The sequence below is a fragment of the Kogia breviceps genome, chromosome 6 (genome assembly GCF_026419965.1).
Source record: "Kogia breviceps isolate mKogBre1 chromosome 6, mKogBre1 haplotype 1, whole genome shotgun sequence".
In the NCBI taxonomy this organism is placed as follows: Eukaryota; Metazoa; Chordata; class Mammalia; order Artiodactyla; family Physeteridae; genus Kogia; species Kogia breviceps.
Window position 1 is genome coordinate 12,799,618 of NC_081315.1, and position 27,749 is coordinate 12,827,366.

A 27,749-nucleotide genomic window follows, 5' to 3' on the forward strand; every position below is an offset into this window, starting at 1 on the left:
AGTATATTGGATCATTTGAGGATATTGTCCTAACAAGTTTTACAATTAGCTGACAATCAATAGTAAAGGTAATGAAATGCTGGCCATACAAATTTAGGATAATTCCATATTTGTTCATATTGTCCTGTGTAAATAAATATCGCATCTTCATGATATGTAAGAAAGAAACTGCACAGGAAAATTGCAGAGCAATCGAATTCACAGAATATTCGGCCTTTTGCAATGGACTTTTGCTTAATTAGTATATATGTGTGTGTGTGTGTGTGTGTGTGTGTGTGTGTGTATCATGAAAGATTACTTTATTTGACTAATAGGCCATTTAAAATAGAGAGCAGGGTCATAAATGATAATTCTGTCAGCAGGTAGAAAAATATAATGTCTGCCACGTATCAGGATGCATGACATGACGAAATTATTTCCTAGCCTATAATGTGGGTCAACAAGTCAGGCAAGACAATCAGATTTTCAGATGACTGTTTTCTCGCATTTATTTAGCATTGTCATTTTGGAGAGAGTTTAACCGTCATCTTTATTAATTACTGCCTCACAGCAGCAAGAAGGACAGAGTGCTTCCTCCTTCCTCTGGGTTCTCTAAAATGACCTATCATATCCACAGATCTGAATCAACTTCTAAAAAGTGTGTATGGGACCTGCAAGTCTCTCCAGTGAGCGCAGGGGGATGTTCCCACACCTAGTCCCTGACATCCATCTATCTCAAATGCATCTATTTTACATGAATTTCCAGTATTACCTGTGACCATCCTCTCTATACCACGTGGCAGATAGGGGTGCTCTGGAATACTCTTTGGGGGGAAATATTCCTAAATCTCTCAGGAGAAACTTGAAAGTCATCTCCTGGGATGTAATCCTCCATGCCTAGTAATCTACCACGTAGGGACAGTGTCTGGAAGGGAGCAATGCCCTCTTGTGAGTACCGCTACACACTTTTTCCAGACCAAGCACATTTGGAATTCTGATGGATATTTAAATAGCTTTTTAAAGAAGTTCAGAGCGCAGAGAGCTGAAGCCATCTTTTATCTGATTTACTCTGGTGAACCACATACAGTTGGGTGTGAGGGTATGGGAAGGATGTAGGACAGAATCGAGGAGAGGGACAGAACAGAGGGGCTGGAGAAGGAGGCACCAACTCAGGCCTTATTCGAGCATCCCACATGGAGCCCTTCTCATCCACTGACCCTCCTCTGTAGAGCCCCAGTCCTCTTTGGTCCTCATATGGTCCCTCTAATAAAACACCCCCTCCAACGGGGGGGGGGGGCCTCCCTCGGGAAACTCTCCCTGTCTCTGCAAGTAAAGGAATCCTAGCCCTCTGCCTTGCCTGATATCCTTCAAACTTGTCGGCCTCAGACTTCAGACTTCTGCTGTCTTGAAAACGGAAAAAAAAAAAACTCTGGCACCACGAGAGAAAGAAAAACACAAACACATCCTCTCCACTAGAGATAGCTGCGTCTGGGTTCCTCCTGAATTACCTTGCCCCATAAATTAAACTTTTTTAGGCTATACCATCCACCTTCTATGAGAGAATTGTATTTCCTCCACTAGTGTGACTTTGACCTTAATCTTTTTAAAATAAGAAACCTACCATTATTGGGCTAAAAAATAATCCAACTCTTTCCTGAGCCTGCTTTCATTAAATAGCATTAACCCTCATGCACTTAAAATAGTTCGCACTGAGCTCTTCAGTATGGACTGAACCATCTGCAAAGCAGATTTTCTTCTGACATCAGGGAGTGTTAAAGAGTCCTGCTTACCGTACCATTTACCCTTGATACCCTTATGTTTCATCAGACTTCTTTTGCAAACTTGTATCTGAGGAGTTGGGAAAACTTCACTGTGTAGACGGAGCTACTAGGATGCAGGATGTGGTTTCCCAAAGGACAAGTGGCTGTTAGCTGCATTGCAGTAGGGAGATAGGAAGCCTTTCCATATGCTTGTCTGTTCTCCTATAAGGAGAGCATTCATATTCTTGAGACTTCTTCCTCTTTCGGTAAATACTCAACCCTTGAAGGAAAAAAATCCTAAAGTTCAGCTTTCTATAATAACACTCAGTATTATCAAAGGTGACTCTTCTCTCTTTGTTCTGGTGCTTATCTCTTCTTTAGCTACCAAAACCGTGAATACTTTCACATTTTTAAAATCATTTCCGTTAGCAGAGTTAGTTGAGCAATTTTCTTCACCACTTCAGTGTGCTTTGGATATTTTAATCAGAAATCACTCATCAAACCAACCACTAGGGCTTCCCTGGTGGCGCAGTGGTTGAGAGTCCGCCTGCCGATGCAGGGGACACGGGTTCGAGCCCCGGTCCGGGAGGATCCCACATGCCGCGGAGCAACTAGGCCCGTGCGCCACAACTACTGAGCCTGCTCGTCCGGAGCCTGTGCTCCGCAACGAGAGGCCGCAACAGCGAGAGGCCCGCGTACCGCGATGAAGAGTGGCCCCCACTTGCCACAACTAGAGAAAGCCCTCGCACAGAAACGAAGACCCAACACAGCCAAAAATAAATAAATTAATTAATTAATTTTTAATAAAACATCGGCAATTAATTTTTTTAAAAAAATTTCCTCCTAACGTCACCAACAGAATATACTGTAAAGCTTAAAAAACAAAAAACAAAAAACCAACCACTAAATTGTCATCTCTGTTTCCACACTGCTGAATAAGTATCCCTCTCAGGAATAGACATTCCATCTTGTACTGGATCCTATGTTTACCAGAATATTGGACTATACCTCAGCTTTTCCAGATATTTTGTTTCAGTCCTTGTTTTAAAATTTTTCTTTGTATTTGCCCTGCCTCTGAATTCATTTATGCCAAACTGTCTTGTTTGCAAACAATTCACTGGTGGTCCAGTAAAGCTTTTGCAGCTGATTTTGATACAGGGAAAATTTCCAAAGCTCTCTTTTAAAAAGTTGTGTTTTCTTAAAAAAAAAAAAACTTTTTCCTACAAAATACTGCTGGCCATGATTAATCACCCACAGAATGGCTGGTAATATATAGTAAAAATCCCATTTTTATGCGATGCTAGTTTACTGGGAATGCTGGTTTTCCAAGATGAAAGCATCTTTCTAATAAAGAAGTGCAGCCAAAACAAATGAACCTCATTGACTGCTATTTTTCAGACCCTGGGCTAGGTTCTGAGTTTCAAGATAAATAAAATAAATAAATAAATAACATTTTTTAAAAAAAATCATGAGCATCAGTAACATGCATTCTAACGAGGTAAACAAAGAAGTAAAACTTCGACCCACAATGCTAAGATGTGAACATATTTTAAGTATTAGAAGAGCACAGAAGAAGCAGCTGAGTTTGATCTTGAAGGGAAAAAAATTCACCAGGGAAGACCAGGAAAGATCTTAAGCTGAGAAAACACCTACCAAGCAAGGAATGATGAAATGGTCTGTTTGCCATATAATGTGAATATGAATGAAGCAAAAGATTGTTTTTGAAAATGATTTTTAAAAAAGTTTTTAGGCTAAGTTTTTGAAGGATCTTGAATGCTACAGAGTTTGAACCATTTTCTAAGGGCGGTGAGGTATACAGGAAGTATTTAAATAAGTGAGGGCCGGGATCGGATTTGAATATCAGAAAGAGCGCGTTAGCTGTGGTATGGAGGATGGATTAGAGCTAGGTGGGGGAAGAGATAAGGGAAAAGCTTAGAAATAATTTTCTAGGTAGAAAGGATGAGCGTATTGGCAAAGGTAGTGGCAGATTCCCACGATTTAAGAGGTAAAAATGTACAAAACTTGATGAGAGGTTAGGTGGGGTGTGGGAGTTAAAGGCCACAGGTGAGGAAGAGCTTTAGCTGAGATGAATCTATTGGTGGGAAAAATCAAAATATGGCAATTCTAGAAATCATAATAGAGGACAAAGTAACAGCAATAATAGTAATAAATTAATAACTGCAACTATCAGTAATTGAGCACTTAAAGAGTAAATTCTAGGCTAGGTGTCTGGTATCAAAATCTACTTCCAACTTCCAGATACCTTATTATAAAATGATTGTTTCCCCTATTTAACAGGGAAAGGAATTGCAATTTGGAGAATTTTAAGTTTTCCAAGGATTGAAACTCAGATCTTTACATCTTCAAAACCCATGTCTTTAGAAACAAAGAGGTTGCCCAGTGCACAGATGTCGTCAGCACCTCTCGGTGGCAGGCCTGCCTTACCTGACCACCTCAGTACATTGTCCGAGCCTTTTTTCTGCTCCTTGGGGTCTCTGTAACACTAAGTTCACTCTGCTGGCCCTCTATTATGGCACGTAGTTGCTCTTTAAGTGTTACCTTTTGGAGTACTTTTTGTGCCTGGACAATCTGGCTCTGTGCCCTGCCCGCGACAGCTCTCAGCCACTGCAGCCAATGAACTGGAGTGGGCACCAGGCAGCCTCTTTGTGTGGTTGCTGATGGGCTCTTGGAGTTACAACAAAATGTGTCCTTTCGCAAATGCCGAAATTAGCATCCAGCGGAGGAAACTGGGCCGAGAGTGTGGGAGAAAAGTCCCGAACTGCGTCGGAGGACACTTTTAATGTAGCCCTGCTTGTTTGTCTCTCTTTCATGGTCAGCCCCTTTGCCTGCAGCATCTAGCGCCTATCCTATGAACCACCTTCCATTTTTCTCCCCCTGAAGAGAAATCCTTCTAACGTGATAACTTGAGTCGACAGTGTTTCAACCCGTTCAAAATGGGATTAGACGTAAAGTTCCCCACAGCTAAAGCTGGCAGCTCACGCTTGTCATTTGTTGGTGAGCATAACATACAACCAGACTCATATATGAAAGAAAAAAAGAGAGAGAGAAAAGAAAGGGAGAGAGAAAGAGAGGGAGGGAGGAAGGAAGGAAGGCAGAGAAAGAGAGAAACAGAGAAGGGGAGAGTAGATGGAAAAGAAAGGCCTATGAGAGTTATTTTGCAGTTTATGTAGGTAAGAGCTATTCTCTTATTAAAGGAAAATAGATAAAAATATGAGTGAAAGTTCACTGCAGAGGGTATAGGCATTAGATTTTTAACTAGTTGACAGCTTTAGAAATGTAAGTAGCAACACATTCATTATAAGATAATTTCATTAGCAAAGTTGTATAAACGTCCCAAAGAATTTGCTATGAAGAAAGTTACCGTTTAGTATCATAGAGTCATACACACTTGTACTTGGAAAGGAGATGAGACATTAATTCAACTCCAATTCATGGGGCTTCCCTGGTGGCGCGGCGGTTGAGAGTCCGCCTGCCGATGCGGGGGACGCGGGTTCGTGCCCCGGTCCGGGAAGATCCCACGTGCCGCGGAGCGGCTGGGCCCGTGAGCCGTGGCCGCTGAGCCTGCGCGTCCGGAGCCTGTGCTCCGCAACGGGAGAGGCCACAGCGGTGAGAGGCCCACGTACCGCAAAACAAAACAAAACAAAACTCCAGTTCATGAATCTCCTCGTTAACAATATATGGAGTCATCCTGCCACATACACGCAAACACACACACACACAATCCATTAAAAATCATTAAAAGGGCATTGTAAGGTGAGGAATTATTATAATAATAATCTCTGTATAAAAACGATAGCTTGATTGAACCCTGATATGACAGGATCACTAATCACTCTTTGAGGAGGAGCCTGTTACTCCATTTATAGATGAGGAAAGTAAGGTTAAGAGCTACCTGACATTACACAGCTCACAAATAACAGACCTGCTTGACTCTCAAATCTAACCTACCCAATGTCAAGGCTATTGCTGTCAGATATAGCTACTATCAGACTATCACATGTGTCAAAATTAATTTTCAATGCTTGAAGGGCTTTAAGTGTTTATTCTTCTCATGGAAAGAGTTTGTAATCAGCCTAGATCCACCCAACTTCCTAAAATGTACTTCCACAGACGTGTCCTAAATTACAGTTTCTCAGTATATGTAATGTTCAAGCAAATAGTTAAACACCACTTACCTATCAGACAGTGTGGTTTAGTATCCACGGGTCGCTAGTCGTATAGGACACCAGTACAAGAAATAAAAGAATCTCAGCAAGATGTTGAGAAAATAGGACTGATTAGAGTGGAAAAACATTTGCTTTCTTTTAGCATTCACCATGTGTAGCTGTGGACACTCACGTTTACCATGTGCGTGAGTCCGGGTGTGGAGTTGGAAGAGGAGGGCTCAGGTGTAATAGATTCACAGAATGATCATTTGCTGAATTTTATGTGAGTGTATGTAGGTTTCGTGTGGTTAGGTAGAAAGATAGACTATATCAGTATGGGTATATTCACAGCTAACTCTTTTTCTAGAATGCTCTAGATTTTCCCATTTCTTCTGTGGCCTGGGTAAACATTGCCAGTTGTTAAAAAAGAAATGTCAATATTTGCCAAGGTAAATTAATGTATGTATTAGGGGCTTGTGGATTATTTTATAATTGTTTTGCATTTAAACCAATGATTGGCATGTCTAAGTAATATCCACTCTGATGTTGACCTTAAGATATAATGTTCTTGTGGATTACCACTTGTGGAATAACCTTGATTTCTTTTAGGGCCTCATAATATAGGCCATAGCATTTCTGCAGATCTAAAATATTATGAGCATGAAAATAACAAAATTACTACTTACAGTAGGTACTCCCTTTCTCTGTTGGGCTCCAAAAACAGCTTTCTTTTTTCCATAATAAGCTATTTGTGTTCACTTCATTTTATTTTTGTCACCTTGGGTGTGCTATCTTGGTGTACTATAAAGGAACAACACTGAATCAGACAAGCTATAATTTTTATTGCAAGCAGATCTCACGGCAAATTTATGAGCTGAACTTGATATCAGAAATGAAGCTAGAGGGAACATACCTTTGCTCTAAGTTACAAAATGCTCTGCTATTCTAAATTTGAATTACATTGAAAATAAGCTGCCTTTTTCTGACATCAAGAACTTCACACAAGCAACATTTTAAGATACTGTTTTAAAAATTTTTTGTGTACAATACAGTTTTGTCAGCTAAAAACCTGTTTGTATTATAATTCTACATTCAAGTTCAAAGCTAATATTTAAGGTGATACTATGGCACGGAAACTTGATTATATTAAAGATCCCAACACATGATTTCTATTTTCTTTTCACGGAAAGCTAAGAAGGAGTATTAATTTATTTAGCAGTATTTTACTAGTATGACTATTTGAGCAAACCGGTTATATACTTAGATACAGGCATAAACATTTTTCACCCCTATACTATGATCTCACCAAGTGGAAACCTTCTGTAAATTATAATCAAGATTGATTGCCAGAGCTACTAGACAACAAGGAGCCAGTCCTATCCTGGGAGGGTTTCTGATGAATCCTAACATGACCTTCTCTAGCCATACACCTTTAGGTTCTTGAAAGTGCAAGCTCTGTATATCTACCTAACCGCCCTTGTGTTTATAGGTATTGAGTGAATGAGGCATGCTATCATAACCTGTATTGATAAGTTTCATTTCTCCCCCCTGTGTAACCAGTTTAGATCATTGCTAAACAGTGGGAAATATGTTAAAATGTTAATGTTTTAATATAGTTTTACTCCTACTACTAGAAACATTAGTAAATAAGAAGGAAATTGTTCGTTTGAAACAAAATTCTTATTGCTATACTATTACCAAGATAATTATGGTATGTTCCTACCAAATGCCCTGTCACTCTGGTATTAGGTTGCACCCTAGCTACCTGTAGCTCACTTTTATTCCTGCTTCTGCACTCATTATTTTTTTAAACTTATTTATTTTTGTTTATTTATTTATTTTTGGCTGTATTGGGTCTTTGTTGCTGCACGCGAGCTTTCTCTAGTTGCGGTGAGCGGGGGCTACTCTTCATTGCGGTGCGGTGGCTTCTCTTGTGGATCACGGGCTCTAGGCGCACCGGCAGTTGTGGCTCGCGGGCTCTAGAGCAGAGGCTCAGTAGTTGTGGCGCACGGGCTTAGTTGCTCCACAGCACGTGGGATCTTCTAGGAGCAGGAATCGAACCCCTGTTCCCTAAATTGGCAGGTGGATTCTTAACCACTGCCCGACCAGGGAAGCCCCCCTCACTATTTATTTATGCTTTTACAAATGGTAACATTAGCTCAATAGTTGTAGGATATTCCAGAAAATTCTTCCCTTCAAATAGTAATTTTTAAATGCATCATTTTATACAGCAGAAGTGTAGAGCAAGAAGGAATTACCATGATCTCACTCTTTTTCATGGAGTCCATGATACGCACCGACAACATAAAACTCAATAAAATGCAGATTAAATTTTGCTGAAAGTTATCATTAGAAATTGTCACAAATATTCCTCTAACAAACACGACCCATAATGTACTGTTTGCCACACCGTTTTGCACATGATGGAAACGGTGACCTGCAAGAGTATTTCCAACACTCTTGCCAAATGTTAGTGTTAGTTGCAAAGACCCCCAGGAAATCATTAGCAAACTCCATCTAGAAACAGACCAAAAGGTCAGAGGTAAACGTAACATGACATTCATGGCCCTTGATTGTGGAGGGCTGTGGGTATTTGTTCTTGTTCAATATACACTATAGTGCTTCAAAGCATCTGTTCCCATTCTCAGAGGTTAGTGAGCTTGAAGCGTGCCAGCATCTAATTTTGAACAGTATTCCAAAGACACATATTTGTTCTTAAATGTCAGTCATTAGGGCTGGACACCTACACAAATTGAATGAGTTCCAGTGAAGTGGTAATTGGTTCTCCAAATCAGAAAATACAGAGTGGCTCAGAAACTCAAATATAAGGAAACTTACCATCAATTTAGAGACGAATAACGTGGGACAAGTAGATACAATCTGTAACTCAAAGATTGATTTGGAAATCCTGGAGTATTATTCTGTAAAAGAGAAAGCTGAAAACATATTCAGCTATCCAAAAGCATGAAATTTATTCTATTTGAATACAAATAGAAATCTCTCTCCCTCTCCCTCTCTCTCTCTCTCTCTCTCTCTCTCTCACACACACACACACACACACACACACACACACACACACACACACACACACAGCCACTTAAAGCAAATCTAGCAAAATAAATACAGAGAAGAGTCAGCATCTTGCAGTAGAAACAATATGGTTTGGGGAGCTGGGTAGATCTACGTTTGAATTCTATCTCTATCCCTCACTGACTGTGCTACACTGAGCTAGTCCTTTATTCCCTCTACTTAAGTTTTCTTACCTATAAAATGGGTGAAATAGTTCTGAGAATGAGGCATTGCTGTAAGGATACTGTGTGCCGACTGCCTAGCATGTATGTAGTAGCCACTCAATAAGTAATGACTCTTACAAATGCTAATTTTTAAGTATACATCTACTTAAACATGTTGTTTATACAAAACATAGTTATTTTATAAAAATATTTAAGCCTTGCCACCTAAAAGAACATAGGCTTAAGGCTTGTAACGTATTGACATTTTTAAAAAACTAAATGATTATATGACTATCTAGCAATGTAATGGAATTTGTCTTTGATGGAATTGCTAGATTTTTTTTCACAGTGAAAACAAAAATAGCATTGCCCTATCACTAGACATTTCCACCTTCCCTTCAGTAAGGATTTTTGTCTTCTCATGATCTATGTTAAGTGCCATACACTCTTAAAGCAATTCTCCTTGTATATTACCTCTTAATGTTAAGAAACAACAAAATAAGAAAAGCAATTTGACATTTGTATTTACATATATTACTTCTTGCTTCTTTGAACTTTATTTCCACTTGAAAATATTCAGTACTCTTTCTTGTGTCTCTCTGCTCTCCCAATAATCAAGGTCTCTCCAGGACCTTTCCAAGCAAACAGATATCCCTTATGGCACGGTCCTGGACTCTGCGGTATATGAACATGTTCGCATGAAGGGAATGAATCCTTTTGAGAGGGACAGCATGTATTCCCAAATGTGGCGGATGATGAACCGAAGCAATGGATCAGAGAATAACGTTCTGGAATCCCAAGCAGGCATTCAAAAGGTACTGGCCCTAGTTCTTCATTCACAGTCTACCATTCTGTCCCCCATATTGCAATTGCTAAACTGAATTTGGTTTACTTCCTTTTTAAAATTTTAACTTTGACATAGAGTTTTCCGTTAAATTATACGTTTTACTGATTTAAGAAGATTTCCAGGTAACTCGCTGTACCAGTAGAGGGAATTGACAGATTTCTGTGGTGTGTCTAAAGGATCCTTTTCCAATGGAATTCCAAAGCTAGATAACATGAGCTGGTATTTTGTTCAGAACAGGGTCAGGGACATATACACATGAAGACTTGAAAAGATTTTGACACATCCCATTCCAAATATCATTCAGCTTATCCAGTTTCTTCAAATGATTCAGGGTGTTTTCTACACTGCATTTGTTTTTCAATGAAAAGTCTATGTTATGACTATATGAAGCTGTCTGTGAGGAAAAGTTAATCTTCTCCACAAATAAGGTTTCTACAAAAGTCTGTTTCTGTTTCCCAAAGTGAAAATCTTTATTTATATCTTATTTTTATAAAACCATCCTTTAGAAGTTATTTTTTTTTAAAAAAAACTTAGAAAGCAGTCCTTTGTGTAAAAAACATGAAGCTAGTTTTTATTCCGGGCCGTGGTTTATAAACATCTACACAGAAATAATTCTTTCTTCCTCAGGCCCCATCAAGCTCCATGAGAGAACTGAATGATTTTTGCTTAAAATTATCCCAGTGGCTATTGCAGTGAAAATCATAAGGGTTGACATTTGTCAATAAGTAATTGTGGGATGACTGAATGAATGAATGAATGTCTAATAACAGCATCAATGATGGTATATACTTTTTTTCTGTAAACTTTCACAGCAGAATAATTTGCACTCCAAGTCTGAGTTCCCTGTTCAAAAGGCAAACTCAATAATACCATGTTGGAGAATGTTTTGATGACTGTAAAAGTTATTCTGCCACAGGGTCTAGCATTATTTTGTGCCTTTTCATATGTTTTCCTTTATCTGCTGTTGCTACTGCGATGGTTCCCTAGCATCACCCTGGTCAGTTTTTCAGTCACTACACTCATATCATATTTAAAAACTGATAATGGTGACATAAACCTCTTTGCAAGTACTAATGATGCTTTTAAATAAGAGAATGTCCTTGAAATGTTAGCAATGGCCTCTAACTCCTTCATCCTCGTTATGTTAATCCCAGTTTCCCAGGGCCCAGGTATTGATCCTCTTGTCTTTGTCCAGAGGCCCATTGGCTTTTAGAAATTAAACACAGTACCCTCCAATTACTGGGGGCATGGAGTGGGAGGCAGGTGAGATTGGGCAGGTGAATGGACCTGTACTATATGTTGTCTGGGGGAGAAGGGAGGATAGATTTTAGGATTTACTAGGTACTCATTGTATGTGAATGAATTTAAGCCTCAGAATAATGGTTTTGGGAAGAGTTATTTTCCTTCACATTGTCTACTGTTAAAAACAATTTTGCTTTCTTGCATATAAGCATAAATTGAAGTTCACAATTTGTATTTCTATCCATTTTAGATCCAAAGCTCCTCACACTTTACAACCATTTTCTATACCATAACATTACAGAGAAAATTCATTTTCTGTTCTCCAGACATACAGATTCAGAATAAAAATAACTTTTAAACATACATATTCACCAATTCATTATTTATTCATTCATTCATCCAATACCTGCTAAGTAACACTTATGTACCAGGCACGGAGGTAGGAACTGGAGGTAAACTCAACCACAGAGGAATGACCACTGGATTCATGAAATACAGGGTCTGGTGGGAGAGAGAGAAAAGGACACTAAAATACATGATCAAACAAAATGACTTAAATTGTGACAAATGCGATCAAAAAGACAAATAGGGTGCTATTGTAGAAATTAAGAAGGAAATCTATTTGAGAAACAGTGATCAGGTAAGTTCCCAGAGGACATAAGATATTATCTATGATCTGCCTGATGAGGAGCTGATCATGTAGAAGAGAGGGTTACAAAGCATCCAGGCAATGCTTAGTATAAGCTAAAGGACCGATGTGGCTAGAGCAGAGTGCAAGGGGGTGGGAGGAAAAGGGGGTGGGAGGGCAGAGAAGTAAAAGAGATAAGATCGGAGTGGGAGTTAGGCAGGATGGAGTCTGTTAAAAATGTGGGTGCTTGGATTCCACTAAAATTCCAATCGTATCTTTTTAAAAAATTTTTATTTTATATTGGAGTGTAGTTGATGAACAATATTGTGTTAGTTTCAGGTGTACAGCAAAGTGACTCAGTTACACATATACATGTAGCTATTCTTTTTCAAATTCTTTTCCCAATTAGGTTGTTAAAGAATATTTGAGCACGGTTCCCTGTGCTATACAGTATGTCCGTTTTGGTTTTCTATTTTAAATACAGCAGCGTGTACATGTCAATCCCAAACTCCCAGTCTATTCCTCTCCCCGACCCTTCCCTCCTGGTAACCATAAATTTGTTCTCCAAGTCTGTGAGTCTGTTTCTGTTTTGAAAGTAAGTTCATTTGTATATATTTTTTAGATTCCACATATAAGCTATATCATATGATACTTGTCTTTCCCTCTCTGACTTAGTTCACTTAGTATGATAATCTCCAAGTCCATCCATGTTGCTGCAAATGGCATTATTTCATTCTTTTTAATGGCTAAGTAATATTCCATTGTATATATGTACCACATCTTCTTTATCCATTCATCTGTCAAATTGGTATAGCCACTATGGAGAACAGTATGGAGGTTCCTTAAGAAACTAAAAATACAGCTACCATATGATCCAGCAGTCCCACTCCTGGGCATATATCCAGTGAAAAACATGGTTTGAAAGGATACATACATCACAATGTTTATTGCAGTGCTGTTTACAATAGCCAAGGCATGGAAACAACCTAAATGTCCAACCAATTGTATCTTTTTTTAAGCTATAATTGACATATAACATTATCTTAGTTCCAGGTGTACAATATAATGATTAAATGTTTGTATATATTGCAAAATGATCACAGTAAGTCTACTTCATATCCATCAACATAGTTACAGATTTGGGGTTTTTTTGATGAGAATTTTTAAGGTTTATTCTCTTAGCAACTTTCAAATATGCAATACAGTATTATTAACTATGGTCACCATGCTGTAAATTACATCCCCATGACTTACTTATTTTATAACTGGAAGTTTGTATCTTTTGACCCTTTTTACCCATTGTAATCTTAATTGGGGAATGGAAGGCATCTGAATATCTTAAATCATTTCAGGCGATACTTTTTAAAAACATATTTATTGGAATATAATTGCTTTACAATAGTGTGTTAGTTTCTGCTGTACAACAAAGTGAATCAGCTATACGTATACATATATCCCCATATCCCCTCCCTCTTGCATCTCCCTCCCACCCTCCCTATCCTACCCCTCTAGGTGGTCACAAAGCACCGAGCTGATCTCCCTGTGCTATGTGGCTACTTCCCACTAGCTATCTGTTTTACATTTGGTAGTGTATATATGTCCATGCCACTCTCTCACTTCGTCCCAGCTTACCCTTCCCCCTCCCCATGTCCTCAAGTCCATTCTCTATGTCTGAATCTTTATTCCTGTCCTGCTCCTAAGTTCTTCAGAACCATTTTTTTTTTTTTTTTAGATTCCATGTATGTGTGTTAGCATATGGTATTTGTTTTTCTCTTTCTGACTTACTTCACTCTGTATGACAGACGCTAGGTCCATCCACCTCACTACAAATAACTCAATTTCGTTTCTTTTTATGGATGAGTAATACTCCATTGTATATATATGCCATATCTTCTTTATCCATTCATCTGTCAGTGGACATTTAGGTTGCTTCCATGTCCTGGCTATTGTAAATAGTGTTGCAGTGAATATTGTGGTACATGACTCTTTCTGAATTATGGTTTTCTCAGGGTATATGCCCAGTAGTGGGATTGCTGGGTCCTATGGTAGTTCTATTTGTAGTTTTTTAAGGAACCTCCATACTGTTCTCCATAGTGGCTGTATCAATTTACATTCCCACCAACAGTGCAAGAGGGTTCCCTTTTCTCCACACCCTCTCCAGCATTTACTGTTTGTAGATTTTTTGATGATGGCCATTCTGACTGGTGTGAGATGACATCTCATTGTAGTTTTGATTTGCATTTCTCAAATGATTAGTGATGTTGAGCATCCTTTCATGTGTTTGTTGGCAATCTGTATATCTTCTTTGGAGAAATGTCTATTTAGGACTTCTGCCCATTTTTAGATTGGGTTGTTTATCTTTTTGATATTGAGCTGCATGAGCTGCTTGTAAATTTTGGAGGTTAATCCTTTGTCAGTTGCTTCATTTGAAAATATTTTCTCCCATTTTGAAGGTTGTCTTTTCGTCTTGTTTATGGTTTCCTTTACTGTGCAAAAGCTTTTAAGTTTCATTAGGTCCCATTTGTTCATTTTTGTTTTTATTTCCATTTCTCTAGGAGGTGGGTCAAAAAGGATCTTGCTGTGATTTATGTCACAGAGTGTTCTGCCTAGCTTTTCCTCTAAGAGTTTTATAGTGTCTGGCCTTACATTTAGGTCTTTAATCCATTTTGAGTTTATTTTTGTGTATGGTGTAGGGAGTGTTCTAATTTCATTCTTTTACAGGTAGCTGTCCAGTTTTCCCAGCACCACTTATTGAAGAGGCTGTCTTTTCTCCACTGTGTTTCCTTCCCTCCTTTATCAAAGATAAGGTGACCATACATGTGTGCGTTTATCTCTGAGCTTTCTGTCCTGTTCCATTGATCTATATTTCTGTTTTTGTGCCAGTGCCATACTGTCTTGATTACTGTAGCTTTGTAATATAGTGTGAAGTCAGGCAGCCTGATTCCTCCAGCTCCATTTTTCTTTCTCATGATTGATTTGGCTATTCGGGGCCTTTTGTGTTTCCATACAGATTGTGAACTTTTTTTGTTCTATTTCAGGTGATTCTGATTCAAAATAAAGGTTGAAAATCAGTGTGATAATATTTTGAATATTTTGAAGCCATTTAATTTACTTTGGCTTTTACTCTGAGATAGGAAGCCAAGGAAGGGTTGAAGACAGAAGAGTGACATGATCTGACTTACTTTTTTAAGGTCCATTTTAGGTGCTGTATAGAAAACAGGCAAGGGCTAGAAGCAGGGAGACCAGTGTGGAGGACACTGTAATCATCCAAGTGAGAAATGATGGTGGGTAGACCAGAGTGGTTATGGTGGAAGTGGTGAGAAGTGGTTGAATTTGAATATATTGTGAAGGTAGCTCTGACAAGTTTTTCTAAAAGATTGAATATGGGGTATGAAAAAGAGGAGTTAAAGATGAGTCCAATGTCTTTGGCTTAAGTCATTGGAAGAATGAATTTGCCATTTATTGAGACTGAGAAAAGTATGGGAAGAGCAGACTTAAAAAGCCAAATGAAAAATTGCCTTTGGCATGATAGTTAATATGAAATGCTTCTTAATTATCCAGGCAAAGATGCCAAGAGAATTGCTGCAGATATGAGTTGGATGTTTAGGAGAAAGTTCTAGCTGGAGATAAATGTTTGGGGATGACTAGCATAGTGTTTGCCTTTTAAAGTCATAAGACTCCATGATATCACTACAGATGTGTGTGCATCTAGAGAAAACAGGTTGCTAAACTTATCCCTGGGACAATTTGGTATTTAGAGGAGGGAGAGATAAAAAGGGTATAACAGAGTCAGGGAATGACAGCCAGTGAGGCAGGAGAAAAACGAGAGTGTTTTTTTTAGAAGCCAAGTGAAAAAAGTGTTTCAAGGAATCTCAAATGAACAACTGTCAAATGATGCTCATGGAGCAAGTATACTGAAGACTAAGAGTTAATGATTTATTTGGTGACCAGTAGTCACTGGTGACCTTGACAAGAGCAGATCTGGTAGAGTGAAAGGAGAAGGAGTTAAAATTAGATTGGAGAGAAAAAAAGAAGAAGGAAAGAGGCAATGGAGATTATGAGAATAGGCACTTTTTAAAGGAGTTTTCTTCAAAGGAAATGCTGAAGAATGGGAGGGGTTCCTGGAGTGGGATATGAAGTTCAGGGAAACTTTTTATGAAGGAGGATATACAATGTCTGTATACTGATGGGATGATATAGTAAGACAGGAAAACTCACCATGCAGGAGAGAGACAGGGAACTGCTGAGATCCAGTGCACAAGTGGAGGATTTGGATTTAGGAACATAATCCATCCATAGTAAGAGGAAAGAGGGTAGAGCATATGGACATACATTCAGATAGGTTGGAAGATATGGTGGTGGGAGCACATGGGAGTCCATTTTTGACTGCTTGTATTTACTCAAAGAAATGGGAACCAAGGTCATCACCAAAATGTAAGAAGATAGAGATTCTGGAGATTTAAAGAAAGAGAAAGTAGGAATGGTTGTTCTGGAGAATGGGAGGAACAGTACACTAGTAAAATGTAATGGGACTCCCAGACAAGACTAAAGACCCCTTTGCAACAGTGTTCGTGACTGTAAATTGGGACCAATCAGGGTGATTGTGGGGAATTCTCTAACCTCCCTATCTTCAGCTGCCTGAGCGTAAACAGGGAGTCAAGAGAGCAGACTTCATCACAATTGGTGTTTGCCAGAGAAGCATGGTAGAAGACAATGAGGTGGGAGAGTTAAGCGTATATGTAAAGAAATGATCCCTGTTATGAATCATGGAATCTGAGCTGTATAGGAAGACAGTTATAACACAAGGAAATTGAGGCTACCTAAAGGGTGGCGTGAGCTATGGACTTAGGTCTAGATGGGACTGAAGCATCGTTGGAGTCAGTGAGCCAGAAGGATGGGATTGGAAATAACATGAAGTTGGTTCTGAGATGACACATCTGAAATTGAGATGACGAGGAGAATTCTGGCATTGGAGACGATACGACATGAGAGTGGGTGGCCTGAGGTGGGAGAAAAGACACGATCTTTGGAGAAGAAGAAGCCAAGAGACTGAGAAGCCAAGTACCGGGAAAGGATGTCTATGCGAATAATCAGATCTCCAAGAATAAACCACAGAACTAGAATTTGAGGGTGACAGAGAGGCAAGTGATAAAATCTTCAAGCAAGTTTGGAGGAGTGACAGAATCAGCAGATGACTGCACTAAGAATGAGTAGCAGGTAGTAGAGTCTGATAACATGAGCTTCAAAGCTAGAGGACTTCAGAGACAAGGGTCCACAGTTGGTTCAAGGGGCAAGGAGAACACCTACCCTGATCCAGCCACAGTGATATGACTGTTGTAGAAGAGAAAAATAGCCACCACTTGAGAAGACCAAAGGCAACGTGCTCTTCCCCAGAGGAGAGGCAGGTTCTACTTAGCAAAAGAAAGTAAAAGGAGATTAAAAAAAAAAAAAAACAGATTGAGGGTATAGGCAGGGTAAATGTATGTCCTGGTTTGGGATAACCTTGATTTTGCCAGGTGTCCCACTCTCAAGATTATTCCCATCAAAACAGTAAATTGTATGATCTCCCTAGACATAGGGATCATGGTGATGATAGGGTTCTATAGATCAGAGTGAGAGAGTCTGGACAGTCGGAGAGGAAAATTGGTCCAAACAAGGCAGTGTGCAGAATCAAATCAATAAGTGATGATGAGTGACCTGGAAGTCTTAGATTTGTAATGGTGATGGACACTCAGAGATCTAGAAACAATATGGACTTTAGGCTCTAGACAGATTGGCTAGTTGGTGAATGGGAGGTGACAGGAGGGGTGAGCACGTTGCCAGGGTCACAGTGACAATGGCAGGGTGGAGGCCTGACAAAGAGTAGTCTTACCAGGGGCTGAAAGATTTGAGGGCATTACTTCCTACAGCTGAGGGACTGTGGGAGAGGTAGCATCTGACAAGTGAGAACCAAGTTCATGAAAGAAAGAGAAAGCTGCAAGTAGAAAACAAATTTCATCTGCTACCTAGTTTTACATATAATAATCTTTAGTCTTATGTGCTTCAAACCCATGAACTACACTGGCCACATTCTCTTCTGGTTCTTCCTCTTAGAGCACTACAGCAGCATTTGGCATTGAGTAAAAATGCCAGAGTAGGGCTTCCCTGGTGGCGCAGTGGTTGAGAGTCCGCCTGCCGATGCGGGGGACGCAGGTTCGTGCCCCGGTCCGGGAGGATCCCACGTGCCGCGGGGCGGCTGGGCCCGTGAGCCGTGGCTGCTGCGCCTGCGCGTCCGGAGCCTGTGCTCCACAACGGGAGAGGCCACAACAGTGAGAGGCCCGCGTACCGCAAAAAAACAAAAAACAAAACAAAACAAACAAACAAAAAATGCCAGAGTAGATGACAGTTCATCAGCCAGCAGTAGAGAAAGGGTAAGAGCTAACTTGAGCTTCAGTAAATGGCGTGGTAATATACTGACTAGGTGCATGACCTTAACACCGGGGTTAAGCCCTTACTATAGAAATGAATAATCAGACTGAATACAACTTGAGGGAAAAACAAGACAAAATACTAAACCGCTTGGGTCTATGAAAATGCCAAGTGTCCTGGGCTGTCATGCCCTGGGGTTTAGAGGTAGCAGTGCATTTGCTACATTTGCCCTTTTGCCAAATGATTCAAATAAATATATGATTCACTTTAGCACTTCACCCTGCAGCTGGGAGCTCAGATCCCACTGGCGTATTTCCTGCTCTCTGGGAATCAGAGCTTTTAGGTCAGTGTCAGTTATCACACAGTGAAAGAAGAGAACCAGTGAAAGAATGGAAAAATACATAGAGATCATTTCCAGCAGCCCTGCCAGTGCATTTCTGATGCCTGGGATTGGGGTTTTTTTTAAAATTAGTATTATTATTTAAAACTTATTTTTGTTTCTAATAATCTTCATGGATGTTTGAAATCAATTAGTCTTGATTAGATCTTTTCTCAAAGAGGAAAGGAGAAACCTAAAACCATGTACTTCTTAGGCAGTCCTAAGCATTTTAACTTGAGTTAGAATATGTCAGGTCTTATAGCACACAAAGCAAACTATAAATAAAGATTTTTTTTCTAGATGCCCAGGAAAAAAATATATGTATAATTCTATAAATTAAAGTAAAAATAACAAAGCAGTGTCATATATATAAAGATGACACTAGTAACCCACCATTAACGGAGCATGTACTTTACAAATTGCTTTTTTTATATAGCGATTTAGTCCGTGATGAAAGCTAGACCTGCTCCAATTCTTCTTTTAATTAGTTACATCTGATTCCAAGTCATCTGTTCATTCACTCATTCCTTTAATCTACAAACATTTTTCCAGTGGCTAATAAGTCCAGAAACTATGTATCTTCGGTACAGAGGATGCAGAGATGGGTTAGTTTGGTGAGGAGGGGGCAGTAAAATGCAGACTAGCAGCTACCCCACAGAGAGATATACAAGGTATTATGAGGACACAGAGAAAGGGAACCTAGTGTAGCCTGGGGGATGGGGCTTGTTCAGATCACAAAGGCTTCCAAAAGGAGTGATGTCAAACTTAGAATAAGCACGATTTAATTAAGCAAAGGAGAGAGAGGAATAAGTATATAAGGATATACATAAGGATAGGGAGGAGACAGCCTGAACGAAAGCATGGAGCTGAGCAGAATAGTCTACGTGCAGAAAACAAAAAGCAATTACAGTTAGATGTAAGGTGCTTGTATTAGGGTTTTCTAGAGAAACAGGACCAATAAGATAGATATAGGTATAGATACAGATGTATAGATGTAGATATAAAGATATATCCCTATATATAATTATATCCTATATATAGTTTTATGTATAATGATAAATATCTATAGCCATATATGTTTTATATACATATATATGTGTGTGTATATATGTGTAGTATGTATATATACATACAGACACACATAAAATGAGATTTATTATAAGAAATTGGCGGGCTTCCCTGGTGGCGCAGTGGTTGAGAGTCCGCCTGCCGATGCAGGGGACGCGGGTTCGTGTCCCGGTCCGGGAGGATCCCACATGCCGCGGAGCGGCTGGGCCCGTGAGCCATGGCCACTGAGGCCGCGCGTCCGGAGCCTGTGCTCCGCAACGGGAGAGGCCACAACAGTGAGAGGCCCGCGTACCGCAAAAAAAAAAAAAAAAAAAAAAAAAAGAAATTGGCTCATGAGATTACAGAGGCCAAGAAGTCCCAGGATCTGCTCTCTCTAAGCTGGAGACCGAGGAAAGCCAATGATGTAAATTTCAGCCTGCGTGCAAAGGCCTAAGAACTAGGAGTGCTGACGGTATAAATCCCAGTCCATGGACCGAGGTCTTGGCTCAAGTAGTCAGGCCCAAAGAGAGAGTTCAACCTTCCTCTACGTTTTTGTTCTCTTCTGGCCTTCAATAGGTTATATAGTGCCCAGCCGCCCTGGGGAGGACCACCTGCTTTACTTAGTCCACCAATTCTCAGACACGCTCAGAAATAATGTTTTACCAGATATCTGGGCATTCTATGGCCCAGTCAATTTGACACAGAAAATTAACCAACACAGAGCTACGATAAAGTGAAGGGAGGTGATAGGAGGCGGAGTCTGTGCTATGGATCAAAGACATCCACTGGGCTGTATATCATCTGAACCTGCTAATTGGATGTTAATTGTATAGTTTTAGTGAAATGAGCAAAAAGGTGTGAAAAGCATCACTAAAAATAGTTGAAAAGAAATTGCTGGGTGGCAAAGAAGATATAGTCACCTTGGGCCTCAGTTTTCTTCCTTATCTTTAAAACCGTGAAAATGGAATGAATTCTGAGGTTTCTTCTGGAGCTAATATTCAATGAGTCTTTGGACCCTGATTTCAAACTGTTTAGAAGCCACATGAGAGAAGTGCACCTCCCAGGAAATGACAGAGGCCCCTAGTGGGAGCCTCGGCCGTCAGTCCTGATTTAACACATCCTTGTTCTCAAGCCAAAATATTCTACAAAAGAATTCCAACTTTATAGTTCCCCAGGATGAAAACAAATGAATAGGTGCAACTTTGTTTCCTGGTGGTTCCATTATGTTCAGAAACTTCTTTTTCCAACAAATAGTTTAAATGGCCCTTTGCCTTGGTTTAGTTCTTACCCTCAAAGTTACTTCCCAAACTGGAATGTGCATATACATTTTAACAATTTCTGTTGGAAAAATGCCAAAAAGTAAAAATTATAATTCTGCTATAAATTTAAAATTAGCCCATTCCACCCATCCAATTTTACCCTCAGTTAACGTTCATTAATAGCAGGCTGATCATCTTCGAGACTTTCTTCTGTACATAGGCACACACATGCATGCAGTTTTTTACTTGGTTTCCATTTTGACTTTTTAAAAAATGAAGTGTTCTCTTGCCTTTGTCTTTTTCAATTTCTGTCATAAACATCTTTCAGGTTAGCATATATATATTAGAACATACAATATATAATTTTAAAACCTTCAAAATATTCCATGAACTACTATCATTTATCAAATCATTGCCCTTGATAAACACTTTTAATGTTTTGTACATTTTCTCCTAAAAGCAGCTATGATGAACATTTATTTATATATATGTATGTTTTTTAAAAATAAATATAGTCATAAAAGTGGGATTCTGGGTTAGAGCATGTGTATTTACAAATTTAATTACCACTCTCAAAGTAGTCTCTAAAATTTACCAATTTCTACAGAAGAGAGAGCTATGTTTTCCCACTTTCTTGCCTGAGTTGCCAGAATTAAATTACATTACTCTTTTATTTTTTCATTTTTGCCAAAGTGATGAGTGGAAACTAATTTATTTGTATGTTTGCTTTTCTGATTCATAAGGTTGAACATTTTTTCAAATGTGTATTAGCTTTTGTAAAGTCCTCTATATATTGCTAAGTTATTTCTTTTGCTCCTTTTTCTATTGACTTAATTGTTCTTATCAATTTTATACCACTTTAAAAAATATTGATGATAGCACTTTGTCTTTTTTGCTACTCTGCTTTTAATCCTTCAGGCTTTTCTATTCCAATCCATGCTCACATCTGCATTTACACAGTCAGTTAAGCAGATGTACTGGCAAGCCAACACAGTTTAGTGAGGTCCTAATATAAATCCACATGCCCAGTGTACACTTCCTAAGACAGCATTTCTTTTGCCAGACAGCAATTTCAAAGAGCAGCATTTACTTTTTGAAAAATGGGAAAAGCTAAATGGTTTTATAAATATGCCTCTGAGCTGTCCACTGTTTGCAATCTTTCTCTTTACCCCTAAGACTACGAATATTATATAAATAAGAATTTTATAAAACTTTGTTTCCTGGTGAAAGATATATACTGAGAAGGCTCAAAATTTTTGAAATGTTTTTCTATGGACTTTTTTTTTTTTTTTTTTTTTTTTTGCGGTACCCGGGCCTCTCACTGTTGCGGCCCCTCCCGTTGCGGAGCACAGGCTCCGGACGCGCAGGCGCAGCGGCCACGGCTCACGGGCCCGGCCGCTCCGCGGCACGTGGGATCCTCCCGGACCGGGGCACGAACCCGTGTCCCCTGCATCGGCAGGCGGACTCCCAACCACTGTGCCACCAGGGAGGCCCTGTGGACATTTTTAATTAAGATACTTGACGTTCATGCCTGTATATTTGTTTCCATTAAATTAAGCTATAGACCTTAACATATACTTAGAATTTTTAGTTTTTTATGAAACCGGCCTTTCCTCAGTATGCAATTAGGAGCCTATGTAAGCTTCATTTGCATTCTTGTGGGTCCAGGCCCCTAGGTGTCCTTTCATATCCTCAAAGGGTCCTCTCCTCTCACTCTTAACTAACGTCTTCAGCGTTCCACTATGATTTTCTCCTTTCCAACTGCAGAATTCGATTCTCCTGCTAAGGCATAAATGCCATGATTACTAGTTTATCCTTCTTGCTTTTATGTTTCTCAGATTAATTGTCATCTTGGGTACTAAAGCTTCTGATGACAAATTCCTCCTTTCTTGTTAAATATCCATAACTATTATTTTCCTTATTTAAATCAATAATGTTTTGCAAAATCCTTTAGGGCTCTGTCATCTGGTACCAACTCTGCCTGGCAAATAATAAAACAAAACTTCAATGCCTTGATAGTATTTTGGGGCAATAAATACAATACAATATAAAACCATACTTATGTTTGGTAGAAAATAACCTGTGATTTCAATTTTCCCTTTATTTCTTCTATTACAAATAATATGAAATACTGGAATCCAAAAGTGAAAAATAGGTTTTAGAAAACATAAGAAAGGATAGATTATGTCATAAGGAATTGATTTGTGATATAATCTGAACATATCATAATAATAGTTTCCATATTTAACATTCAATACATACATTTGATTGAAATTTAAATTTTTATTTATTTTACATTGTGGTAAAATACATGTAACATAAAATTTACCATCTTAATCATTTTAACTGTAGAGTTTAGTAGAATTAAATCACATTTTCATACATGTGTCACCACCATCCATCCCGAGAACCGTTTTCTTTTTGCAGAACTAAAATTCTGTAACCATTCAACAAATACTCCTCGTTCCCCTCTTCTCCAAACCCTGGAAAGCACCACTCTGCTCTCTGCCTTCATGAATTTGACTACTTTAGGAGCCTCATATAATTAGAATCATACAGAATTTGTCCTTTTGTGACTGGCTTATTTCACCTAATATAATGTCCTCAGGGTCCATCCATGTTATAGCACATGTCAGAATGTTTCTCCTTTTTAAGGCTGAGTGATATTTTATTGTATGTGTATACCATATTTTGCTCATCTGTTCATTCATTTAAAGGCCCTTGGGTTTCTTCATCTTCTGGCTATTTTGAATAATACTGCAGTGAACATGGTGGCACAAGTATATTTGAGTCCCTTCTTTCAATGAAGTGTATCTCCCAGAAGTAGGATTTCCGGATCATATGGTAACTCTAGTTTTAATATTTTGAGGAACCGCATACTGATTTTTGCAGTGACTGTGCCATTGTACATTCCCACCAGTGGTGCACAAGGTCTCCACGTCTTCACTGTCACTTATTCTGATTTTTCTTTTTAGTAGCCATCCTAATGGGTATAAGAAGGAACATTTAAATTTATGTTCTATTTTAATATTTATTTTTAAGAAGTACTATTTTTGTCTAACAAACTTGAATCACTATAATCTCTATCATTTACTTCAGTAGAAATTAGACTGTGCCGGGTAATCATACAAAGCCCAGCATTCATGAGAGGTAAAGCTCAATCCAACTCACAGAAATGGCTCACATCCAGTAGTGATTCTCAGAGACAGAAGACACCAATAACCTAACAACCTAACCTCCAGCACGTGAGGCAAATCAGAGGCAGGTATAGTTCAACAAAACAAAACAAAAGCAAAACCCCGTCCTATTCTGACACACCCAACTGAGAACTTCTGGTTTTCCTAAACTCTCAGGGAATTACCCACTTTCCATTGTTATCCCCAGAATTCATCACAGATCTGTCAGTTTAATCATTTTATTTTATAGATGAGAAAATTATACCTAAAAAGCTTAAGTGATTTACCTAAGGCCACACAGCTAATTAATGTCAAGATTTATGACTACAGCCCACATCTCTTAACTCCTGGTCATTTTTGTTCTTTCTTCCATAGTAATAGAACTTTAGTCTCTAATGTCCTCCCAAAGCTAATTAAAATTCACATCACAATTTGAGGGGTTCTCAAAGTTTAGAAGGCACTAAGAATTACCGAGGGAGGCCGCATAAAAGACTTATTTCCAAACTTTAAACTCAGATATTAAGATTCACTGGGTCTGGGATGAGACCAAAAGAATTAAATTTTTAACAAGCAATCCAAGTTTTTCTGATCACAGATTATCTTCTGAGAATCACTTTTTGGACATTATTTAAAAGCCCTTGTTCTTGGGCCATTGATCCACAAGTCTGGAGACCTGCAGCTTCAACACTACCTGGGAATTTGTGAGAAATATAGGGCTTCCCTGGTGGCACAGTGGTTGAGAGTCCGCCTGCCGATGCAGGGGACACGGGTTCGTGCCCCGGTCCGGGAGGATCCCACATGACGCGGAGCGGCTGGGCCCGTGAGCCATGGCCGCTGAGCCTGTGCGTCCTGAGCCTGTGCTCCGCAACGGGAGAGGCCACAGCAGTGAGAGGCCCGCGTACCGCAGGAAAAAAAAAAAAGAAAAAAGGAAATATAAATTCTTAGACCACTCCAGAATTACCTAATCAGAGACCCTTGGGGTTAGGCTGGGAAATTGTATACTAACAAGCTCCTCGGGTGATTCGGGTGCAACTAGAGAACCATGGCCTATACTCTACTTTGGCCCAGTCACCTACTCACTTTATTCATTGCATTCCAACCAGAGGATTTAAGCATCCAGAGCTTCAGGTACATCTGGGTAATCTGAAATCTTTTATCACCTTAATTGATACTACTTGGCTTTTTTAAGTGTGTCCACAGTTTTCGTGAATGTTTCAACACTAAGGAACAAAACCTTCACTATCTTTACTCCTTACATGCAATTAATCAGAAAGTAGAGGTTAAGTGAGGAACACATCAAGTGGCAAATGTTGCTTCTCCTCTTGTGACAGCATTTATTTTTTAGGAAGACAACAACACTTATCTGCTTGCTGTACATCTCTACCTCATGCCCTGCCAGTGCCTCTACCAGCCATACGTCTAACACTGAACTACTTATGTTTCTCTGCAAGTTGATGCTTATCTTTATGTATTCTTTATTTCTGTTGAAAGCACCAATACCCTCCCTGTCATCCAGCCTGGAAACTGAGGAGTCCTTTTCATTGCTTTCATCTTTCTTCCCAGAACCAATTAATTGCTTTATAAGTTCAGCATCTCTCCCGTTTGTCCCTCCTTTCCCTTTCTACTTCCAATTTAGTAATTCATGTCATTATTGATACCTTCCTGGACTATACAAATAGCTAACTCTTTGGCCCCCTCCCGGCAATTAATCTTCCCTCAGCAGAGTTCTGATAGTGATCCATCTTTGCTCAAAAGTGTTTGTGGGGCTTCCCTGATGGCGCAGTGGTTGAGAGTCCGCCTGCCGATGCAGGGGACGCGGGTTCGTGCCCCGGTCCGGGAGGATCCCACGTGCCGCGGAGTGGCTGGGCCCATGAGCCATGGCCGCTGAGCCTGCGTGTCCGGAGCCTGTGCTCCGCAAGGGGAGAGGCCATAACAGTGAGAAGCCCGCCTACCGCAAAAAAAAAAAAAAAAAAAAAAAAAATTGTGTTAAAATATTATTTATTTTAATTACTGAATTTGATGGTCCCTTAAATTTTGTGCCCAAGCAAAAACGCTTTACTCGCTTCAACCTAATCTGCCCTGAGAAGGAAACAGAAAACAAGATAGGAAAGAAAGGCATGAAGGCACACAGACAGAGAATTTTTTGAATACTCTTAATCTTTAAATTTAAAATATGATATTAGATTGATAACAGATATACAAAAACAAGTATGGATGATTCTGCTAATATTGGCATAAATCAATGATGTATGCTTGTGTGCAATCTGTATATATATTATACAGATGTAATTGTAACCAGATTGCATAGTTTATACCTGAATATTACAATATAATGTAATCATTGGATCAGTCCAGGAAGGTTGATTCTGAATTCTCTTTACATTGTCCATACTCATGCTTATTTTTTCCTTGTTAGAATTAGTTACAAATTTGGGGAGTTTTAGGAGAATTTACTGGTAAATCTCTGACAATTTCTAAACCATGCTTTATTAAATGTTTCTTTAAAAGTCCAAGATAACATATTAGACTTAAGCTTATGTTATTTGGGCTTTAGAGATTGATGAGTGGGTTTCAGTCTGAGATTCCCCACTAACTAGCCACGGGGTCTAGTAAGAATCCTGGGAAATTACCAGGTACATTTCCCTAAATGTGGCACATAATTTGTAACTCAGCCTATCAGGGGAATATATAAGCTAAAATATGGAAAAAAAAAAAAAAAGAACTCAGAATCAATATATTTGGGCTAATTCAATAAATAGATATATTTTGAAACCCTGAGCTTCAGTTTTTCACCTGTAAAAAATATAAAGGCTGTGTAGTGGGAAAATACAAAGTTTATTTTTAAAGAACATAGAGGACTGCCTGGGAAAGAGTAGATATGCAAGAATTACCACTTTCCATTTCCTTGACAATAAAGTCCACTATATGCCTTTGTTTGCTGATTCTCACCTTGTATGTTAAGCTTGAGGGACCCATCTGCCCAGCAATAGGGAAATATGATGGAAAATTCCTGCTTCAAACTATATCATGATCAGAAATTTATTGCATTTAGTACTTTTGTGTATTTAACTGCGTATAAAATATTTAGCCTCTAGGAAATTTATAAATTACAGTCAAGTGAAATAGTGCACTCCAGTTGTGAAGCACAAGAAGTTTTTATTGGATTTTTAGCTCAAAATATCAATATTATTCTTCACCATATTAACACATAAAGGATACAGAGCTTTATGTGATTCTAGCAAATAGTCTTACTTATCATTTCTCCATTTTGGATGAAATAATTATATGCAAATTTAGAGAAATTCCATTTCCATGTTAGGGGGCTCTAATTAAGTTTGTCAATCTAGTTGCTTTTGGAAATATCTCCACATATTATACATAAAACTGAGAGGGGACCTTCAAGATGGCAGAGGAGTAAGACGTGGAGATCACCTTCCTCCCCACAAATACATCAGAAATACATCTACATGTGGAACAGCTCCTACAGAACACCTACTGAACGCTGGCAGAGGACCTCAGACCTCCCAAAAGGCAAGAAACTCCCCACATACCTGGCTGTGTGGCTGACAGGATCTTGGTGCTTCAGCCAGGTGTCAGGCCTGAGCCTCTGAGGTGGGAGAGACAA

General features: G+C 39.1%; 1 protein-coding gene across 3 annotated transcripts in view; it reads left to right on the top strand.

Moving 5' to 3' along the window:
- The window catches only part of GRID2 (glutamate ionotropic receptor delta type subunit 2), a 1,382,159-nt gene that overhangs the window by 1,130,406 nt on the left and 224,004 nt on the right, over positions 1 to 27,749 (top strand). For all 3 annotated transcript variants that reach the window (XM_067035515.1, XM_067035516.1, XM_059066448.2), the window contains exon 13: positions 9,758 to 9,953. In XM_067035515.1, coding sequence (XP_066891616.1) covers positions 9,758 to 9,953 — 196 coding nt within the window. The remainder of the gene's footprint in view (positions 1 to 9,757; positions 9,954 to 27,749) is intronic.